This window comes from Carlito syrichta, unplaced genomic scaffold (assembly GCF_000164805.1).
Source record: "Carlito syrichta isolate Samal-C Ts95f unplaced genomic scaffold, Tarsius_syrichta-2.0.1 Scaffold307112, whole genome shotgun sequence".
Classification (NCBI taxonomy): Eukaryota; Metazoa; Chordata; class Mammalia; order Primates; family Tarsiidae; genus Carlito; species Carlito syrichta.
The window spans coordinates 914,134-938,169 of NW_007251208.1; the positions used below are offsets into that span (position 1 = coordinate 914,134).

Consider the following 24,036-nt stretch of genomic DNA (forward strand, 5'->3'; position numbering starts at 1 on the left):
AAGAGCTTTCAAATATTGCCCTTTTTTTCTTTAAGAAGAGCAATTTGAAAATCTTCCCCATTGAAGTCATTTTGCACTTAGAAACTTATGGCTTGGCTCATGCAAATTATACCTTAAAACATCTGGAAAATAATTTCAAGGCATATCATTTAATGTATGACAAGGTTCAGTATCTATAGTCCATCTGTTCAGTATAAGCAGTGAATGTCTTCACGTCTATGTGCTAAGTGTTGATAACTATGTCTCCTGCTAATTATCACTCAGCCATGATGAAAAAAGTGATGACTGTTTTAAACTTGTAGACATAGGTCCTATCAATCAATGGTAATCTGATTATTTAATTTACACCTTTTCATCACAGTATTTAGAATAAAGTTAGCATGTGTATTTTTCCATTCTTTAGTATCCATATACAAACATGAAACAATATTCAGTATGATGCATTCATTCACAGAACCCATAAAGAAGATCTGACTGCAATTTTAAAGATGATCTAGTGAATCTGTCCAAATGATAAACAGAATAAACTAATTTCTAAGTGGGTAAGTGACATAACCGTGACCATATAGCAAACACCATGCAGGACTTATAAATGGACCCAGATTTCCTCACTTCTAGTTTTTTCTTTCTGCTAAACATGCTTCCTCTCAAAGTTTGTATAAAACATAAGAGAACACTTGAGTTAGGTAAATTACACAAAGAGAAGATTTATTATAAAACTTTAAGATTATTTTTCTCCTAAAATTAGGTTATAAAAACTTTGAAATATTTTCTTCTAAGAATTGTACAGTTTTAGCTGTTACACTGAGGTCTATAGTTCCTTATGAGATTACTTTTGTGGACAGTGTGAGAAAAAGTTTCAAATTGATTTTTTGTGTATGAATATCCAATTGTCCTAGGACTCTTTGTTGAAAGAAGTATTCTTTGCCCATTGAAAAGTTGTGACTCTTGTTTAAACACAAGCATAAGAGATTATTTCTCTATTCCCAATTTTATTTCATTGATCTACATGTCTGTTATACTCTTGATTATTGTAGTTTTGCAATAAGTTTTGAAATTAAGAAGCCTGAGTCCTTCAACTTAACTCAATTATTAGAAAAAAGTCTAGGAGTAAATCTTTATGGCCTTGGGTTAGGCATGCCTTCATAGATATGATACCAAAAGCACAAGCAACAAGAGAAAAATAGATGAATTGGAGTTCATCAAAATTAAAAACTTTTGTACTTAAAAAAATACCATCAAGAAAGTGAGAAGGCAATTCACAAGATAGGAAAAAATAACTGCACATCATATATCTGACAAGGGACTTGTATCTAGAATATATATAAAACACAATTTAATTATAAACTGACAAATAATCTAATTAAAAATAGGCAGCAAAGGATTTGAATACATATTTCTCATAAAAAAGGTATACAAATGTTTAAGAAGCTCATAAAAATATTCAACATCATTAGACAGTGGGAAAATATTGAAATGCATTAAAAAACATTGAATTGTATACTTTAAAGAGGTGAATTTTATAATATGTTAATATTGACTCAAGTTGTTTTAAGAAATGTTTAGATACATAAACTTGGAAAAACTCATAAAGATTATTTTACTATGAGGACTATTATTTGTATGTCATTTGATTTTTAAACCTTTTTACAGGCTGTAGTTTTCACAAAGGTCTAAAAGGTTTCAATATTGGCTAGTGAAGTCATATTGTTTACAAATGTAGCTACACTGGAATGTGAAAGATTCACATAAACCTTGAAGAACACACTAAAATTGCTATCTTGTGATTCAGTACATAACCCCCTTACTGTATTATGATCTAAATGTTACATTTTATAGTAACATTTTACAGTGAATTGACTTCAAATAGATGTGAATAGGACAGATATTTAATTAGTTAACATTTTGAAATGAGTAAGTAGTGACAAATTTTAGCAGAACTTTTGATAAATATAAAATAGATGCACAAGCCATCATAGTGCTCACATACTAAACTACTACACTCTATATTCAAGGTGCCTAAAGTGTTATTTGGGAGGAAAAAAGAAACATCTTACTGATGGTCAGATTAATATGCTTTCAGTGGGTAATTTTAATTTTTCCTAACATAATACAGATGAAATGTCCTATTACTAACAGAAGAGAGAAACCATTCCATATTTTAATTGCATGAAAGATCAAACTAAGACACTGATTTTAAAAGTTTCATAAAATATGCTTAAAAATTAAATCATAGAGATTAAGAGACTCATTCTAATTATTACAATCTTATAATTATAACCCATCTGATCTCTTTATTGAAACTTTATACTAGCACTGTTAACTATGGAGTAAAAATTGATTGTATTTTTGCATCTAGTTTTAAATGTATTTAACACTATTCCCCATTAATTAAAAAAACTAGTTTGGCTGAGAAAATCAGATTAGACAGAAACCAGTAATCAGAAAAAGCATGATACCAATGTAACAAAAGATTTTATCAACAAGTTCAGTGGGCGGTAAGGAAAAAAGCAATATGAATTCTTGTTGGACAAATATTTATGAATTATGTACGATGTTCAAAGTAATCTGTTGAGCATGAGATCTTTACAGAAAGAGTCATTGACTCTTTTTTTGTTTTGTTTTGTTGGGTTTTTTTTTGAGTTGGAGTTTCACTCCGTCGCCCAGACTGGAGTGCAGTGGCCGCTCCCAGCCACCGCAGCCTTGACCCGCTGGGCTCCGGCGATCCTTCTGCTCAGCCTTCCGAGTAGCTGGAATTACAGGCACGCGCTACCACACCAGGCTGATTTTTGATTTATTGTAGAGATGAGGGCTCGCCAAGTTGCCCAGGCAGGTCTCGAACCCGTGGGCTCAGGCAATCCACTCACCTCAGCCTCTCAAGGCACGGGATTACAGGCTGAGCCACCGAGCCCAGCCAAGTCATTGACTCTTATGGGAATCATTGGGATACAGACGGAAGAAAGCAAATTCATCTGTATCCTATTATGGACAAAATATCAAAAGCATGATGTGTCATCCATAGTGTGCAGTCCACCCTGTTCTGTAAAGGAAGTCAGGTACGAAATACAGTTGGTCATGAAAGCATTCTACCTTAGCCAGCCAGTATCCAAGTACAGACAACCACATGCTCCAGGTCTCACTGTCGCTGACACATTCAGCTCATTTCTATTGCCTGGAATTCCTACCTGCCATGCCTCTGCTTAAATGCCCCTTGCTATTATCTCTGTTTTCTGAATCTGATGCAGCTCAAGCCTTATATTTTATTTTCCATTTACCCTGTGCATTCTGGCTTATCAAGTTCCTCTGTTGTCTGACCATAACTGGAGCATTAGATTTCAACCGCTATGCATATGCCTCTGTGTAATAATTTATGTTTTTAATGAAAAACTATTTTTTTTACCAATAAGCATAGATTTCTTGAAAGTAGTGACTCTTATTAATTCATTTTTTTATATTTCTTGTTAACACTGTACCATACACATGGGGAATAGATAATAAATACATTAAATATTTTGGGATAAACTGAAAGAATATATTTTCAAGAAACAAAGAGTGTTGACATAAATATGTAGAATGATGTTGCTAAACAAAATGCATTAATTACAGATCTTCTGAACAATATAATCTTTTAAAAAAAAATTTTTTTAAGCTGGGTATCTCACTCTATTGCCCAGGCTGCAGTACAGTGACATGATTATGTTTCACCACAGTCTGGATCTTCTGGGCTCAGGTGAAGCTATGCTTGTTTTGGTTTATAAGTAATGATTCCTTATATCACCATAAAGTCATTTTCCAACAGACACAGTTATGCTGACTTGTATTCCGTCCCTAGTAAATCTACTAGTTTGCAGTGTGTTCTGCTTTCTGTCGGAAGGAAAGTTTATTATGGGTGCAATTATTCTTGTCCTTTACTGGTTTCAATGGATTATTGATGAGGGTAAAGCTGTAATTTCATCTTCAAAGCAAATTATATAAAAAAATTTAAAGCCCATGCATCTTAATATAGTCATTAACTTTATTTTCTAATTATTTATATTTTAATTGCTTGATTTTTACTTTTATGCAGAGGTTATCATTTTTATCAGTGTGCACAGTCAATATGCATCTTATACAAAATTCTGTTAATAGAAATAATATTTACCGTATCAAAAAATTATGTTTTTCTAAATAATTTTGGATTAAAATGGCTGGTGAAAGCTTAGATTTATGCTAAATGCTATGATAATGTTTGAACATCAGATTAATATGAAAACACAGTCATCAAAATATTGTATTAAATAGTAACTAAATTAGAAGTTCCTCCATTTTTACCTTAATTGATTTAAGTATGAAGACTTAGGTATCAACCCTTTTACTATTGTATGTTTGATTCACAAATGCATCTTGAATAAATTAATGGCAGCTGTCAAGGAAAACCAACTTTGAATATGCTTTGAAGACCTTTCAGATGAATATGGGCACAATCTGAGCTTTATGAATTAAGTTTTCCAAAACAAACACTCAACTTACCTCCAGTAGATGAGAATACCCACAAGAACCACTAGACAGATAAAAGTCAGGGCTGACACGATCACAAGGGGTATAACTGCCTTCTTCTCGGATTCCAACCCCTCAGCTAGACCAATACGAGACTCATGGCTACTATTACTGGCCTCTGTAGTCGGAGAAAATTGAGAGAGTTGATATTTAAGCTGAAGGAAAAGTCACAGCACTTTTCAACTGATTAATTGCAACCTTCATTGTTACTTACCTTTAAAATTTTAACTCTATGATGCAAAGAATGTCTACAATTTAGGCAACTGAAGTAAAACAAAGTTTGAAAAGTAAGGCAGACTATTTAATTTGAAGGACTGAAATATCCCTACAGAGACTGGTACCTAGGTTGGGTTGCTTTGGCAGAGGTCAGCATAATACTGCCTTGAAATGCTTGCTAAAAGGGAAACAGAAATATTAAAATAAGAAAGCTACCCATTTTTTTTAAAGGATCAGGAAAAATAATGCTACTTATTAAATCACCATACGTAACTTTGGTTTCCTAAAATTACTTTTAATAGAATTCTTTTAACTGCATTAGATAAAAAACTAGAAGAAATCAATACTTTCATCAAGCAAAAAAATCTTAGGATAATCCCTCTTACATTGAGATAATCTTTCATTCTAGTAAACCATTTTAACTTTAAGTGTAGATATACTTTAGTTGTTGTTTTGAATCCTCATATTATCCATAGTGTTTTCTGTAAAAAATAAAAACACTATTGCTTGTGAATTGAAGGAAGACATAGTTCAAAGAAGTTATTTTCAAATACACAAGTATAAATAATGGAAAATTCCAAACCTGGCCCTTGGGATAGTTTTAAAAGATGGAAAATGATTTTTTTTGACCAATCAGGGACACGATTGTACTAGCACTTTGAAAATCATTATAACTGGAGATATCCTTCTAAGTTGTTAAAAAAAAGTTTCAGAACTGTGAGTGTTAGTGGCCAGTAACAGCCCTTTCCCTTTGCTTTGATGTGCGTTCAGTGGGAAACCAAGATTTGAGCACAAGAACTGCTTCTAACAAGATGATATGCTGGCAGTCGTACAAAGAGCCCTTATCTAGTCTGCCTATAGAGTTCTGAAAGAACTAAACTTAAGTTCCCCACCAAAGTCTACATGCTTCCTATGCTTGGGACTTTTGATGCTTTTATACCAAGTGTCTATTTATTCAGAGACAGAGGAAATTAACTTTAAATATTTAAGAAGTTTGAGACAAATATAAATGCATGCATACATGTATACAGTGTTAAAATATATCTAACTGGAAAGAACTTAAGATTTTAAATTACAGCTTTCTTCTGTAACCAGGGAAGAAAGCAGAAAGGGCCAAGAATTCAAATCCACTCATAGAAAATGTATCACAGGAATATAAATGGCACATATATTTCTCAAGATGCTGCTTCTATAACTATGGATGTGCTTACTAGAAAAAAGTGGGATTTGAAGATGACATTTAAAAAAATCATAAAACTGCATTAAAAGGTCAAATGTAAGTCGGTTGATCCCTGAATTGTTGTTAATATTCTTGTGAGAAAAGACCAAGTTTCCATTTTTATCATATTATTCCTATGTTCTGCGCATTATGTGAGTCTCCATTGTTTAGACACCTAAATAATCTGATGGGTAATGTACTGAAAGGATTTCTTTATAAAATTTAAGAAAGCATCTTATTTTATATTCGTTGTCTTCATATTTTTCCTATTATAATGATTGTTACCTAATGGAAAGTAAGTTTGTGCATAATAAAAGAAATAATCCACGTGGCAAAGACCCTCATACCTAGTACAAAACAAATAGTAGTTAACATTATCATCTATATCATTCATTCTTGAAGTGTGATAGTGGGTAGTGGCATCAACATCACCTGGAACTTTCTAGAAATACACATTTTGGGCTCCACTCTAACCACATCAACTCTTCTGAATCAGAAACTCTGTAGGTTCAGCAATCTGTGTGTTTTGACAAGTATTCCAGGTGACTTTGAGCCACATTAAAGTTTAAGAAACAGTGACATACTTTAATGCATGTGCAAAGAAAGCTTATATAATTACACAGGTCTTTAATGGCCACAGATATTCATAGTAACATGCATATGAATATATATAGATAGATAAACATATATTTCATTTATATAAATATATATGCATACTATATATGAGATATGTTTGATCATATATATGATATATATGTCAGATATAAATGTGTAATATATACCATATACATTTCATATTATATACATGCACTATATACACACATGCACACACACAAAGTTTTGCATATTGACTTTTCTCATAAATTCCTTGATTCCCTGGGCTATCTGATCTTAAATTCCTTACTAATTTAGAATGATAAATCTATGGTAAATAGATTTACCCTTTTTTTGAGTCTTGCTGTGTTGCCCAGGCTGGAGTGCAGTGGCACAATCATAGCTCACTGCAGCCTTGAACTCGTAGGACCAAGTGATTCTCCTGCCTCAACCTTCTGAGTAGCTAAAACTACAGGCACACACCACCATGTGTAGCTAATTATTGTGTTTTAATTTTGTAGAGAAAGGGACTCCCTCTGTTGCCTAGGCTGGTCCCAACCTCCTGGCCTTGAGTGATCTTTCCTCCTTTCCTCCCAAAGTGCTGGGACTACAGGCTTAAACCATCACTCCTGACCAGACCTAGCTCTTTTATCCAAGATAAGAGACCACACAAAAGTACAATTAGCTGGTTGTTTTGTATATTATAATAAGGAACTAGTTGCATTGATTTTATTTTCACTTATTCGAGACTAAATGTCTATTTTGACACAACTCAGTAGTATATATGATTTACCTAAGCGACAAGTATCCACCAATAGGTAATTAAAAATAAAGGAGTAAAGGTAATATTTAAATCTACATTTGGAGAATAAAATAGTAAGTTTTAGTATTTAAATGTAAGCATTACATATATTTTATTGCCCTTAATCATGAAAGCATAGTCTCTAAGTGACAGACACCAATAACACATTTCCAGGCCCAATTTTGTATATACTCCTTATGTGACCTGGATCAAGTAACCTAGTATCTTTGGGTCTTGGTTTACTTATTTATAACTTGTAGTTACTAATATTTGCCTTAACTCTGTGTAAATTGTTCTACATTTTGGAAATACACCATAAAATTTTAAGTTTAAGAATGAATCTGCATGCATTTGACAAAAGGCGCAAATTCAATTATCGGATATGACAGACTACATATGCTGTTTTTACAGATATAGTTTTAAAAATAGGCAAGAATATTCACTTAATCTTGTTGATTTAACTTCATCAATTATGTTACTTGTTAAATGTTATATTTGTATTTTTTTCTCCTCACTAGAGGGAGAACATGCCCTTAATAAATAAATCAATCTTATAAGTGCACTGAAGAGAAATTTGGTAAGTTTTAGCCAATAACTCTAGGTGGAGCATTTTGCTATATAGACAGCCTTTCTGTAATAGTATAGTCTATTACAGACTATTATTGTTATTAAGTTATAGGATAATTCTGGTATTACAATTTTAGCATTACATACGTTTTATTGTCCATAATAATGAAAGCATAGTTTCTGAGATAGACACCAATAGCAATAACTCTATGTGTTGCATTTGATTACATAGTAATATTTCTGCAATAGTATATAATATGTGACATAGAGTGATATGTCACTACCTAGTAAGATAGAAAAAGAGATGAATTCTTGATATTTTTCTTTAACATAAATCTAATAAAAAATTTAAAAAACAAGTACTATACTTGAGAACAGTTAATAATTCATACATATGACAACACTAATGAATATAGTGACCTAGGATTCATTACTTATCCTCACATAGCAGCAGCGTTTAAGTGTTTAAAATGAAATGCAATGTTAAATAGGTATCAAGTCAGAATATTTAAAAAAAACTCCTCTATGAAAATGTACAAACTTTTAACTGCTGCTGCACTGAAGAGAAAAAAAAAACTAATTCAAGGGAAGAAATAACAAAGAGGAAAAGTATTCTAATGAGATTGATGTCTATGTTTGAATTATCAATATGTACTTTCATGCAATGAGTCCTTTTTGTTACTTTTGCCTATCTTTTGACTTACTATTAAGATTCATTTTCATTGTTAAATTTAAAAATACCTTAAAATTGAACAAAAACAAATTTTAAAATTATTAAGACCACTTCAATGAAATTATATAATATTTCAGATGCTTAAGGGAACTGTATTTCCTTTTTTTCCCCACTGGCATTTAAAGTAGACATCTGTATCATCTGTGCTGCAAGTAATCTGCTCTAAGAAACATCTGGCTGGTAAGCTAATTTGCATAAAATACATTAACAAATGAAATGCATTTCTACAGAAAATTCTTTACTGTTTTACATCTTGTCATACAATACCTATACATACTATGCATATTAATGCTTATTATTTAACTTAGGTGTATAACAAACAGCAAACACAAAATAAAATGTATTTTGTTGGCTCACACTGCCCTCTTTAGGAAACATTAAGATAAGCAGAGAAAGATAATTCTGGAAATGCTTTAAAAATTAAGACTTAAAAAAAACCTCACCATTAGCTCTCAACACTTAGTAACACAATAATTATTTTTAAAGCTCCCCAAGCTGATGTGAGTGTGCAAATCATCTAATCTTCCTATGGGGTGTGTCAGAGAGAAGTGCTTATATCATATTACTATCAGATTTTATAATTCATTTTATACTTAGTTTACAAGTCATTTTAGAACACAAGTATGAAAACTAACATCATCTAAATAAAGCACATTCTGATCTTATTTAAAAAGCATTCTACTAAAAATGTATTATGTACACATAATTGCTCCCACACATAATGTACATCCTGTAGAATATGAAATATTGACCATAAATAAAAATTGTTTTATCTCTTTTAGAAAGAACTAAGATCAATACATGTTAAATAATCATTTGAAATAATAAATAAAGTCATGCTTTCAGGACTGTAAACTGATTTGTTAAATGTTTTGATTTAAAAAAAAGATGATGTGCCTTTACCAACTGTCTATTCTCCCATAATTTCTCTATTTTGCTTTTAGAACAAGAAAAACACCAACCTCGATCTATCCTTTTGACCCATAACTAACCTGCCTCTGAAACGTTGAACACTTCTGAGTGCTTCCTAGTAACAGATGGTGTCAAGGACCGTGGGGATCCAGGAGTTATTTCTGAGTCACCTGCTGCCAGGACCCCATCAGCATCTCTTTCATTAGTGTCTGGAAAACTGAAATCTGTGGAAGTCTCATTATCGTTAAGACTATCTGAGGTCCCTTGCCCTGATCCACTTTCTTCATCGCTTGTCAGCACTGCCCATGCTTTAGATTCGGGGGTGAGAGGAAGCAGAGCACTACCAGTCTGAATGTCATTTTCCTCTTTTCCATCATTGTGCTTTTGGGGTAGCCCATTTGTTGGTGGTGATTTATCAGGACTTCTGTCTGAGGTTACACCTGTGACTCTATTTTCTTCTTCAGATTTCTCAGGTAGTGGGTGTGAGATTGGGTTATCCTGATCCACAAGGCTGTTTTCCTGGGTGTCTGAATCATTCATTACCTTTTCGTGGGATTCTCTATAGGATGAGCATGACATACACTTATTTATGGATAAGACATCACTATCTCTGTCATCATCATCATCACCATCATCATCAGCAGCATCAATATCCCCATCTTCACCACCACCCATTAAATTGGCATCAGATCTGGCACTATGAGACAGCTCAGAAGTTGCTTCAGAAAAAAACAGCAACTTGGTTGTGACTACCAAACCACCGCTGCTGGGAGAAACAGCTGTAATGGAAACATGCCCATCTGTTAAAGGAACAGAATGATCAGTAGTTACAAATGTATCAGAAACAGCTGTTGGAATACCAGCAACTACCTCATCAGTCATAGAACTTTTGGTGGAGGTGAAAATTTCATCAGAATATATAAGCTTATTCATTAGCGTATTTGGTGGTTCATCAATGGACAAAACAGGAGTAGCAAAGGCATGCCTTCCCTTTGGGGGATAGAACTGGTTTATCTCCAAATTGGCAGTTTGATACAACTCATCGTTACTGTACAAAGAAGGTACCACTTGCTGGGAACTTTCACTTTTAAACAAAACTGGTTCAAAATATTTCTCACTTGTATAAGAAATGGTTTCACCTTGACGTGAAGCAGAATGTATATTAGAAGCAGGTGATACATCAAAAACTGGTACAGATGCAGAGTGCAGCACGTTTTCACTTGAGGCAGAATCTGATACCATGAGAGGCAATACTGTAGAACTAATTTTATCAACCTTGGGGGTTTCAACCAACATTGGATCACTAGGCACGGCAGGAAGAACAGTTTTAAGCAAGGCGTCAACACCAGAAGCCTGAAAGGAAGGTTGCAGCAATACTTCAGTACTAAAAGAAGCTGAGGTCTCATAAAAAAAGAGCTGAGTTGAAGGAGATAATATTTCACTAGAAGCAGGGTCAGAGGATGCTGGCTCTGGGTTTGCACTAAGCACAGGCTTAAGTGAAGTGTCACCAGATGCTTGAGATACAGGTTGAACTGAAAAGTTATTTTCTGAAACTTGACTAGTATCATGATTGGACACCTTACTGGTGGTATAAGCAAGAAACCCTGCAAGCATGCTCCCTGTGCTAGAAATGGAAACAGAGGTTTCTTGTAAAGGCTCATTCAACTTATTTACATGATCATACATGTTGGACATGACTGTGCTTTCAGAATGGTAAACCATCTCAGTGAAAGAAGAAATTTGTGGTTCAGTCTCATTTCCATATATGACTTCACTTTTAGAAATCGGCTTATTATCATCACCAAACACAGATGTTGTATATGTAAATTCAGCTACAGAAACAGGTGAAGAAATGTTAAGGGCTGGCAGCCCATCTGTGTCAGGTAAAAGCAATTCACTATCAGAGGAGGCTCCAGACCACTCCCCATCATCAGAGAGGGCGTGAGTAGGCTGCGGTAATGATGCAGTTGGGCTTATTAATGAAGACTGAGGCATCAGTGTACGGCTAGGACTGCTAAATAAGGAACCCTGGTAGGACACGTCAACAGAATCATGCACAGGTATTGCAGAACTGTAAGAAACAGTGAAGATGTGTTGGGAGCCCTCATTATTAGGTAAGGCATAGGATGGTTCAGGCCCTGAAGAACGTGCATGCATCATGGCATCACTGCTGGGCGCTTCAACTTGAGAAAACATAAGCGTTTTATAAAGGACACCAGATTCACTACCAACTTCCAACGTCTCTGAAGCAGCATGAGTGGTTGTCTGATGTGACACCACATCAGAATACTGAGCAAGGCTGGGCTCTAATAGCAAATCACCCCCAGCCACTGGCAGAGAAGCATGCAAGGGCATCTTATCACTCTCAGTAGCTGAAGTAGCTTGTGGAAGGATTTGAGAAACTGTATGCAGATGGCGAAACAATTCACTACTGAAGGAAGCAGAGGAAAATGGAAGCAAAGGTGCACCATCAAAGGAGGACAGGATGGATTCAAATGACACACCGACACTGGGAAATACAGGCGTAACATGCAAGGCCGAATCACTACTTGAAGCAGCAGGGGTGGTGTTGAGGATCTGATTGTCAAGCAACAAAGGGGTGACTAGAGGAAAGACTTCACTACTGTAGGAAGGTTGAAGAGGTGTCTCACCATTGTATACCGGTTGGGTTGTCTGCGAGTGTACCATGTTGACAGTGGGGGCCAAATCGTGTTGTCCGGAAGATGGAGTAAAAGCATGAGGTGTTACCTCAGTCGGGAAGTAGGCAAAGGTGGAATAATGTGGCATTTCCATATCTGTAACTGAGGGATCCCATGAAATCACTGGGCCTGGAGAAGAGGACTCAGCTGTCTTCTCAGACTCACCAACATGTATCTCAGTGTAATTAGTCTGGAGAAAGCCCTCTCTACCTGATCCAACATCGGGCTGTGCTGTCACATCTGTGGGGCTCGGAAACCACACGTTTCCCTCAGCAGAAGGATCCTTTAGTGATTCTTCTGAACCTGATAAAGGGGAATCTTCTGGAGAGTTTCTTGTAGATTCTGGTATGAGGGCATCGTATGTGATCACCTCTGGGTTTTCTGAAGAAAATATAAACCCATGGGATATGTTCTCGGAGATGAATGGCACAGCGGAAGTGGCAGGACTAGAGCCCGAAGAATCATCAGCTCCAGTATCAAGCTTGAAACTGGTTAGTAAATTATCTTCCTCATTGATATCAGTAGATAGCTCTTGATACTCTGTTATAGAAACTGCATTTAGAGATTCTGCAGTCCCGGACAAGTTCATCTGTGGATATTTAAGAACAGTTTTAGAGCCGTCACTTAAAGAACCTGAAGTGTCTTCCATGGTGTGAGTTGGCAGTTCAGTAGCAGTCTGAGAAGTCAAGGAAATATCTTTTTCTGTGGTTAGTCTAGTGACTGGCTGGGAAGTGAAATTTAAAGATGTGTTGGGGACATCACCCTTTCCAGAAAATTCACTTTCTCTTATTGGCAATCGGTTAGTCTTGGCTTCGTTGTATTTAGTCCCTATGTGATTGTAGTGTGTTGTGGTTGAAATCGGGGGTTCCTTTTTCCTTATCTGGTTTGTGGCACTGTCTCTACCAGGATTCACAACAGTGTCTTCTTCAATGTCTTTTCCCTCTTCCTCCTTTGAAAAGCAAACAAGACTTAATGGAACATAAGGCTATAAGAGAAAAACAATATCTTAATAATATCTTATACTGCATTATGCTGATATTGATCACTTGTAGGATCTTGGGAACTTTTTATCCTCATAAAATATATCTAGCTCATGCCTCTATGCCATAACCTTTGTCATTCACCCTCTATGAAAAATAATTAAATTGAATGAAAGGATCTACTTATTTTAATGCTATGAAATGGAGTGATTAAATTAATAGATGCCACGGATTTAAAAGGAAGATACACTGTGGTTGTATTTACTTATTGAGAGTGTTCTTTAGCATGGTATTTATTTTCTTGACTTTATTATGCTTTTTTGTTCAGCTCATCAGGCATCAAGCTAAATAGCAATTAGCTTATTATAATAAGTGACAATATAACTATTTCAAAGGACACTCAACATTTAATTGTATATATTCAGAGCAAGTCATAATTTTACATTCATCATAAGGGAAAGATTTATAACTGAAAGAGCTATTCAGTTATATACATTTTGTTTTTAATACTTTCTACTGAAGACTTGGATATTTTAAAGGCGACTTGTCAAAATATGATTCTGCTACTAAGTCACTTAATTTTGTGTTTTCCTGAGTATCCCCATTCAGGAGGTCGAATTTTCCATGAAACTTCAGTCAGTATAACATCCCAGGAGTCTTCTAGTCATCTGGCTAAAAGTCAACCAAGTCAACCGGGCTCGGTGGCTCAGCCTGTAATCCCGCGCTTTGGGAGGCTGAGGTGAGTGGATTGCCTGAGCCCGCGGGTTCGAGACCCGCCTGGGCAACTTGGCAAGACCTCATCTCTACAATAAATCAAAAATCAGCCTGGTGTGGTAGCGCGCGCCTGTAGTTCCAGCTACTTGGAAGGCTGAGGCGGAAGGATTGTCGGAGCCCAGCAGGTCGAGGCTGCGGTGGCCGGGAGCGGTCATTGCACTCCAGTTTGGGTGACAGAGTGAGACTCCAACTCAAAAAAAAACAAAAACAAAAGTCAACCAGTCCCATGCTTTCTTTCTCTCTATCCTTCTGTCTCTGTCTCTCTCTGTGTGTATAAAACTGGGGATAGTACATCTAATCAAATGTTTAGAAAACTAAATTGCAAAAGGTATCAAGATATATATATTTTTTCTTAGCCCATGTTGGACATAATTTTGTAAGTATCTTTTTGCCCAACAATTTGTTAGAATTGTTATCTACTAGATCCTTTACTAGATCTTTTAAGGTCATGTTCCTTAAGAAAAGAAAAACAGTGACTTCTATAATCAGTGAGGACTTAACTAATATCAGTAGCCGTAATCGGAATCTTAAACCATGTGTCTCATACACACTGAAAGCTGCATAGTATGAAACACAAAACTCCAAGCTTACAAAACTCCAAGCTTAATGACTACCTGATTTTAGAACTTAATTATTTAGTTGGTTTTAAAGTATTTTCTGAGGCACATGTGACAACTCTAAGAAGTGAGCTGGCTTTGTCTGAATTTTACTGAAGACTAAAAATGGATATTCTTTCAGATTCCCTAGACAAATTTCCTGACTAATAGTCAGTATTTCTTCATGAAATTGTGCATTCTGTTTGACACCTTGTTTTACCAGGACAACCTGAAAAATTTCACCAAATAATTTCCTGAATAAAATATTTCCCCATCTATAAACCTAAGAATATTATGCAAAAGGAAATAAAAATAATTAGCTTTGGCGTGCTTTAATAAAAATGTATTATTGCCAATCATCGCTTCTTTCACTAGGAGTTCTCACAAACATTTGTTTTATAATATGATCCAGAATTTTGTTGGGGATCATTGGTAAGCTTGGCAGTGTGGAATTTCTAAACTCTTCCTCATTTTTACAAATCTGAATATTTGCCTAGTTTTCTGGTCTCACTCCACACTCTTACCCTCTATGAAAACTCTGTTCAAACTTTATTTTTCTATCCTTTCCCCTCATTCTCAGAAGACGGCTTTCCTGTTACTTTACAGATAAAATAGAAGCCAACAGTCAAAAACACACTTCTCTGTAACATTAGAAACACAGACCAACCAAATCACCACTGTACCCCTAGTTCTGTTGTAACTGAAGGATCATTTCCCTTCCTTCATATGGCTAATTCTGTTTTAAATCTATGTTTTAAATCTATTCCCTATCATGTTCTTGGAAATTGAGCACAACTGAGTATTTCTATTTTCTGATTTAAATTTGTTTTCTCAAATTTTCAAACACATCACTCCATCTGCTTAAATCAACTCAGATCTTTTCTATTTAAAAGGAACATAAAGGAAAACCTCTAATTCAGCTTCCAGTTATCATTCTACCTTTCTTCTCTCCTTCATGTCTAAAATTCCCAAATAATATATTGTCTATTTTCTCCATATGATCTAATAATATCTGTCAATATTATTATTAACATTGTGCTTCTTCCTCTTTGCTGATATTCCCACATAAACATAATTTATTATATCCTACCACAAGCTATGTAGATTTCCATAAAAGTTTTGTTATAACACTACTCACTATTTCTTCTGTTAGATTTTTTTTTTTTTTTTTTTTTGAGTTGGAGTCTCACTCCGTTGCCCAGACTGGAGTGCTCCCAGCCACCGCAGCCTCGACCTGCTGGACTCCGGCTATCCTTCCGCCTCAGCCTTCCAAGTAGCTGGAACTACAGGTGCGCGCTACCACGCCCGGCTAATTTTTTGATTTATTGTAGAGATGAGGTCTCACTGTCCAGGTGGGTCTCAAACCCGCGGGCTCAGACAATCCACTCACCTCAGTCTCCCAAAGGCGCGGGATTACAGGCTGAGCCACAGAGCCCGGCTTCTGTTAGATATTTTGACAAAAAAAAACTATACACACATCACATACACATCCCTTCTATTGTTTTCTTTTCTAGAAGATTTTAAACTTTATGAGATTCAGATATCTCTCAGAACCTAAAGAAGATGTGATGGACCATTCATTAATCCTACCTCACCAAGTCTTGTTGATTTCTATGAGCTCATGTTGCCTTGCGCCAATACTTCAAGAATATCTCATTCATGCTCTGTGATTACTTGATTCATATCTGATCACAACTGTCTCAATGAATATGCTCTCCTATAGTTTCTTATGGAGTTATTGTGAATCTTCTGCTGTTATTTTGATCTGTGTTAAACGTGATATCCTTTACAACTTCCATTTAAAAAATTTTAGTGTAAAGCCATGATCATGCAGGAGACATTTTGCCTTGCAAAGCCACTCATTTCTGTTTGTAGAGGATCTAAGGAATATCCTCCAAACTATTAATTTCCATATTAAGGGTTTACAAGTCATTACAGCACATTCCAAGCATTTGCCAGCCTCTGTCATTCATTCCTTCATGAAGCAATGGAAATGAATAGTGGATTGGTTAGGCAGTGTTTTCATCCCATGCCAGAATTGTATTTCAGGAAGTCATGTTCCAATATGGATCTGTTCTGATTTGTACTTTATTATAATAGTTAATTTCAATAGCAGGAAATACTACCAATTTGAAAAGTCAAGTTTACTGACCAATGTTCCTGTACCCTTAGTTTAAAATCCCCATCTATGTGGTGAATATCTGACTCCTTCTCCCTGGGCGGTGCCAGTGTATTCTCCTCGGTGTTTCAAAGGAAGTTTACTGCTATGTCTGTGGGCACTGTGGTTGGGTGGGTAAAGCCCCATAAGCCAACATTTCTCTCTTTCCTCCTCTTTCTCTTTTAAATCACAGCTTTCCACCAAGAAGTGATGCTGATTTTTCAAATTCTACCCCGCCCTCTTGGGTGTCTTCTTTCTCGGTGTGTCGTAAATTCTGCCTCTGCTTTCCCCAATCCTCTCTCCTCTTGTCTCCATTCTGCTTTTCCAAGAGAGATGACTAGGAGAATGAGGCAATCCCCTGGGAGGTTCCTTATCTGACTGGTCACCACAGGATGGCTCTGTCCCACTATAGAGGCCACAGCAACTGTTGGACTACTCTCTCTACACCGTCTTCTTGCCTTTCAGGCTTACGTGTAACAATGAGTCCTCAGTATCATTAGCCCAAATTGTACACCACCATCCCCTGGTGGTTTTCATGAACGCTTCCCACACATCTATGAATAGTCCCTTTAATTGATTTAACCTTAATGACTCCGCTTGAGTGAGGCATCTCTTTCTTGTGGGGACATGGACTGATGCAACTAGTTATATTTTTTCCCTTCTGCTCAGGAACCTTTCTCTGACTATAACAAGCTACTCTGTAGAGGAACAATACTCAAACATTTTCACTTTCTTCTCTAACAAGAAGGTCTTTGTGTGTTTGTCATATATGCAAATGGTGAGACCTGAAGCATCATAACATACATGTTCTTTAGGCTTTGTTTTCCAGTGTCATGACAAAAATAAAGGTATACCTCCAGTCTACTCCAGGTTGAATCAATGACAGGATTTTATTATGTTCGGTAAAATAAGCCAGGAACAGAAAGATAAACACAACTTGTCTTCACTCATATGCAGATGTTGAAATACTTGATTTCATAGAAGTAGACAGTAAAATAGTGTTTACCAGAGGCTGGGAAATGTAGGTAAGAAGGGGTGATAGAGATTAAAAGATACAAAATTACGAATGAAAAGGAGGAATAAATTCTAATGTTTTATAGTACTGTAGCTTGACTACAGTTAGCAATAATTTGTTGTATTTTTAAAAATGAAGAAGGGCAAAGGAAAATAAACAGTCCTATTAAAAAGTGGGCAAAACATATGAATAGATGTTTCTCAAAAGAAGACATATAAGCAGCCAAAAGATACATGAAAACATGCTCAGCCTCACTAATCATCAAAGAAATGCAATCAAAACCACACTGAGCTACCACCTAACTCCAGTCAGGATGCCCATTGTCAATAACTCAAAAACAACAGATGCTGGAGAGGATGCCTAGAAAAGGGACTGCTTCTACACTGTTGGTGGGAGTGTAAATTAGTACAGCTTCTGTGGAAAACAGTGGGGTGATTTTTAAAATATCTAAAAATCGACCTTCCATATGACCAGAAATCCCCCTTCTGGGAATATACCCAGAGGGACTAAAATCCTTCTACAAAAAAGATACCTGTGCACCCATGTTTACTGCAGCACTATTCACAATAGCAAAATACTGAACCAACTGTGCTGCCCATCAAAAGTGGACTGGATTAAAAAAATGTACGTATACATGATGAAATATTATGCAATCATAAAGAAAGACAAAATTATGGACTTTGCAGCAACTTGGATGGATTTAGAGTCTATCATACTCTGTGATCACAGAAACAAAGAACTGAGTACCTTGTAAGTGAACCCTGAACATTTATCATAAAGCTACAACAAAGGGATTGACAGTAGTGGAACACTGCCAGGGAAGGGGGGACACATAAGGGTACCTGATCCCAAACCAGGTGAAGTGAGGACCAAGGGAAGGCCCAAACTTCACCTGGACAATGACCATTTATGTACCTAATCCTGAATTGTACCCCACATCTTTAAAATAAAAATAAAATAAAATCATTACAGGGTGCTGAATGTTCCCAATACAAAGAAATAATAAATATTTGAGGTGATGGATATGTAAATTACCATGGTTCAACCAATATATATGTATTGAAACATCACCATGTACTCCCTAAATATGTGCAATTACTATATAACAATTAAAAATATGTTTTAAAAGGCATATCAAGTCACATTTATAGCCTATTCACATAGACAATATAAGTACATTATAGTTTTCTGTAAAAATTTACTAGTAATTAACATTAGGAAATGTTAAAGAATTTTTGTAGGCTTATGCTAAAGGCTGTCTTAGGATTAAAGGCTTTAATGTCAATAGAGAACAAAAATAAACATGGAAAAATAGTAAGAGTGACTATGAAAAATGATTGTTTCTTGATCATTTTTTTAAAGTTCATGATATGTAATACATTTTCTATCAGATGGAACACAGAATATTGTTTACCGAATGGCATCAATTATTGGGACAAGGGCAGTCTATCAAACCAATGATGTGAATTAACAATACAGCATACAAACAATTTGTTTCCCCATATTTTACTTGATTTCATTACTCATTTCTAGGTATATCCATACTCATATGCATGTGCACAGGAATATGCATACACAAAGATACCCTTAGGTAAATTTTGTGAACCCTTACTGAAAGGTGGACTAGTCATTTTGGTAAAATGGTACCTTGTAAGGGATATTAGCCATACGATACATACATGGGTAAGGTAATTTATACCTATAACAAACCTAATTGCTATTTATTGCTAGATAACAGCATTAATTATCACACTCTATCATCCTCTATACAATATGTACATATAGGTTACATTCATACTCCATCAGTAGCAGCTGAATTAAACATAAAGTTTCAGTTATTTTGAACAGCACATTTCATCTCAGGAGGAAATATAAGATACATTTAACAATGTTTTCCCTCTACTTAAAAAACTAAGTTTGCTTAAATTTGTAAATATTCTCAAATACCCATTTACTTAAATTTAGGACATTGTGCTGGCAACAGACATTATAATATGATTAGTCCTAATACAAATAATGCAATGAAATGAGTAAAGTCTATATACAATTTATATTTTGGTTTATATTTATTATGAATCTATCAATCATTGGTCAAGTTATTTATAAATAAACTAACAATATTAGAAACTGGTTAAATATTATTTTAGTCCTTTAGAAAAATTTAGACACTAAAAATTCCAGTTTATAGCTATAGCTTATAGCTATAATTATGTTTAAAGTTCATTTTTTTTTTTTTTGAGTTGGAGTCTCACTCTGTCACCCAGGCTGGAGTGCTCAGCATGCTCATGGCCACTGCAGCCTCAACCTGCTGGGCTCAGGTGATTCTTCTGCCTCTGTCTTCCAAATAGCTGGAACCACAGGTGTGTGCCACCACACTTGGCGAATTTTTTTTCTTTTATTGTAGAGATGAAGTCTCACCAAGTTGCCCAGGCTAGTCTCGAACCCCTGGACTCGGGCAATCCTCTCACCTTGGTCTTCCAAAGTGATAGGATTACAGGGTGAGCCATGGCGCCCAGCCTAAGATTCTTCTTCTTCTTTTTAATTACCAAACCTTTAATAGTTCTCTGGTTTTTTTGTATTATACTAATCAAAGTGTCATCCACCTTCTTTATATAAGAATTGTGTGTATCCATTACATGACTATAACGCTTAGCAGTTAACCCCACAAACAATAAATAGTACAACACAGACTTTCGTTTATGCAACAATATTTTAAACCTAAGCATTCATTTAACATACTTTTAAATACTTTCAAAATAACTTTAAAACATTTGAATATAAAATGGCTATGATACCTTGATTATTTCTTCAGTTCCAATTAACTCAGGAAAAAGGTCAAGTTCTACAAAATTAAAAACAAAATTATTAAAGTTTTATTCTACTTTTTCAACCTTGTGAGCTTACATTTCGATAAAAAGAGGAGGGGGGGAAGCGTGTTAGCTTTGAAAATACAGAGTCTCTGAAAACAGAAGTTTCAAATTTCAAACTTTAGACTTCAACATTACTTAACACTCCATAACCCAGCACTTCCTAGACTTCTATGTAACTCTGCTCAAAACCTTCATCACTATCTTCCACTCCACTGCCTTCCCCATTCCCACACCAAGTCTGATTGAAGGGAAGAAGGGAGAGGAGGACTGGGAGGCGGATACAACTGAGTATAAAGAAACTCAAATAATTATTCTTTCATCCTTAGCAGGGCTGATAAAAGCATAGTTGGGAAAATGCCAGGGATTCTCTGGAGGATTGGCAGAATTTATTTTTTTTTTAATTCAGCTACCTCTTAAATTTCTTATCTGACTGAGGAACAAATAATTCTTTTTACTCCCCAGACTTGGGATCGTACCTATTTGTATACAGGGGGCTGCACCAGGTAAAGTAGAGATTGTTTTCCAGCAGGGTCCAGCCAGGGTTGACAGCAAGAACTGAAGAGAAGGATGCCCACCATTCTCCCCAGGGCAACTCAGCTAATACTGCCTATGTAAGGACTTGGGGACCAGGATCATTCAAGTCTGTTTCTCCCAACCAACCAGAGTCAAACAATGGCTACCTCAGTGTTAAAACAGGACCTGTCAGGAAATATTGGGAAAGACAGAGAGCTGACTCTGTCTTTCCAACAAGGAATCTAGTAGCCACACAGTCAAATTACTGTGGAACCAGAGGACAATTTTTCCTTAGTCTTCATCTGAGCTGCCTAAGTCATTAGGAGGATGGAAGACAGAGTAATTGTGAGGCTTGAGTATTATAATAATGACAATCTTATTCCTATACTTTTATAGAATCTCATTCCATCTCCACAGATGCTCTGCACTGTCCCCAGTGGTGCCTATGCTCCGTTTCTTATGTCTTTACATAGACTCAAAGGAAAATGCATATTCTATAGAAATGTAAAGGCATAACTGAACTAACATTCAATACCTGGGCCTGTTTTCCAGTACAAACTTTCTTGAGTTTATTTTTGGGAGACATTTTCTAGATATTAATAAACATAAAATAATAAAATATAGTTCTATGCATGGATTCTACTTAGAGGAGCATTCAAGTAAAATCTGTAAGTGTGCCCAGCTCCGAAAAATATTTAGATAAAGCTTACAGAACTCTTGAAAAGTTAGCTGTTTCAGATACACTTATCCCAAACAATTTTCTGTGTTATAAAAATGAAAATACCCACTAGAAACAATTACAGTCTTAATTCTCAATTTTGTTTTTCTTGTTAAAACTGCCCGTGAAGGAGTTTGGAAACTTTTCTTTGGGTCATGAGTTCTCTCCTTTCTCTATGTCCCCACGAAACTCTTTTCCATCCTCTGTTTTCCATGGTCTTTATGTTTTCAAATTAAAATGACTTCAATTATCTACAAACTTGCATCTTTGTAACCCCTAAGAAAATCAATACATGTGAATTTATTTGTTTATTTATTTATATTTATATTTTCTGAGTTGGGGTCTCACTCTGTCACCTAAGCTGGAGTGCAATGGTATGTTCATGGCTCACTGCAGCCTCAACCTCCTAGGCTCAGGCAATCCATCTGTCTCAACCTCCCAAGTAGCTGGGACTACAGGCATGTGCCACCACACCCAGCTAATTTTTTGATTTTTTTTTTTTGTAGAGACAAAGTCTCGCTATGTTGCCTAGGCTGGTCTCAAACTCCTGGGCTCAAGCAATCCTGCCACCTCCGCCTCCCTGGGATTACAGGTGGATCTTCTTTCTGGTTTCCAACTGGATTCACATCATTTGAATGGACTGAAATTTCCAGGAACACTTCAATACCTCTACTTCCCAGAATCCAGGAGTCTTTTGCTGAGCCTCTTTAGAACAATTTTGAAGCAAAATAATCTTGAAAGATCATTTTCATCTTCCTAAACACTCTGAAGCTGTGCTTCTAGATCTGTGAGCTCAAAATCCTGGCACTCAAGTCCAGTTCTGCAGATGGGTACAAGGTCTCACATTGGGTACACCCATGCCCACTTCTTCTTACAAATAACTGATATTTTAGTAACCACTCATCTGACTCAGGCACTACAGAATATTAAGTAATTCAAAGCTTATACTTGTTTATAGACTCTTCACACTTCATTAAAAGGGACTCCATGAAGACTACAAAAAAAAAAGTCTATTAGTAAGGAACCATCAATATCTTTTTTAAAATGGACACAACATTCATATCTGTGTAATAACCAAACAAAAATTTTGGCCCTTTCTGATTTTGTTTTGAGGCATATATAAGCTTAGATTTAAAAAACACACATTAGTAACACATTAATATTCTATAACACAAAAAACAACACTAATGTAGGTTGGCAGGAAAGGCTTATTTAATTGTTTGAAGGTAAGCCAAGTTTCACAATGCAAGAAATGGAAGCAATGTAGATTGCAATTGCTTCAAACTATAATTTTAAATATCATTATATAATACTAGTAGGATAGGGTGGTACAGGCAGGGTAAGGACACATGTATAGTGATTTAACAAGACAATTGTTATACAACTGAAAAGCACACAGTAACAGAAAAAAAATGTGTTAATTCAATTCATCATGCATTTAAATTTAACACATATAATTACCAAGGCCCTACAAAAGTGTACTTTAATAATGTCTCTAGAACCATATATTAATTAGCTCTACATTATGTAAGTGGAATAAACATAACTGTCTTAGTAATAATGAAAGAACTATTTATTATTCATTTATAAATATAGTTTTCTAGAAGAGTATTTTAAAAGAATATACATTTCTTTTTAACATTAAAAAGACTTCCTTGACAAATTCAATGTTAGTTCCTGAATACAAATTTATATTTTATTTTAAAAATAGCAATTTGAAATAGTGAACATTAGTTTATGGTGATACTATTGTACACTAGATTAATTAGAACATACAAAAATAATATAAGGAAATTATCAATTTAAACGAACAGTTTAATTACATTAGGAAATTAAATGCGCAATTTGAAAGACTGAGTTTTTCTTCATGGATGTTGATTAGAATATTTGAAATCTATAAAAGAATAAGGGCAATTGTAAATTACCTTCTTTGTTTCTTTTTAACAAAAGCAATAAACAATACAATATTTAGTTAACAGCTTATTTTAAATGATAATGGAATAATTCAAAAGAGTACATTACACTGTAACCAAGGTAATGGAACAAGATGATTAACCAGACGAAATGTGACTAAATATGCCATGAGGTCAGCAGCAAACCCAAAAGTCACTTATGTCTATATTAATCACATAAA

General features: G+C 35.3%; 1 protein-coding gene across 3 annotated transcripts in view; it reads right to left on the minus strand.

Moving 5' to 3' along the window:
- Positions 1-24,036, minus strand: part of PTPRZ1 (protein tyrosine phosphatase, receptor type Z1) — a 130,038-nt gene that overhangs the window by 43,198 nt on the left and 62,804 nt on the right. For 2 of the 3 annotated variants that reach the window (XM_021715432.1, XM_021715431.1), the window contains exons 10-12: positions 20,597-20,643; positions 12,231-13,227; positions 4,510-4,654 (exon numbers count right to left, since the gene is read on the minus strand). In XM_021715432.1, the coding sequence (XP_021571107.1) occupies positions 4,510-4,654; positions 12,231-13,227; positions 20,597-20,643 (1,189 nt within the window). Of the gene's footprint in view, positions 1-4,509; positions 4,655-9,659; positions 13,228-20,596; positions 20,644-24,036 lie in introns of all 3 variants that reach the window. The other variant, XM_021715430.1, reaches the window with a different exon arrangement.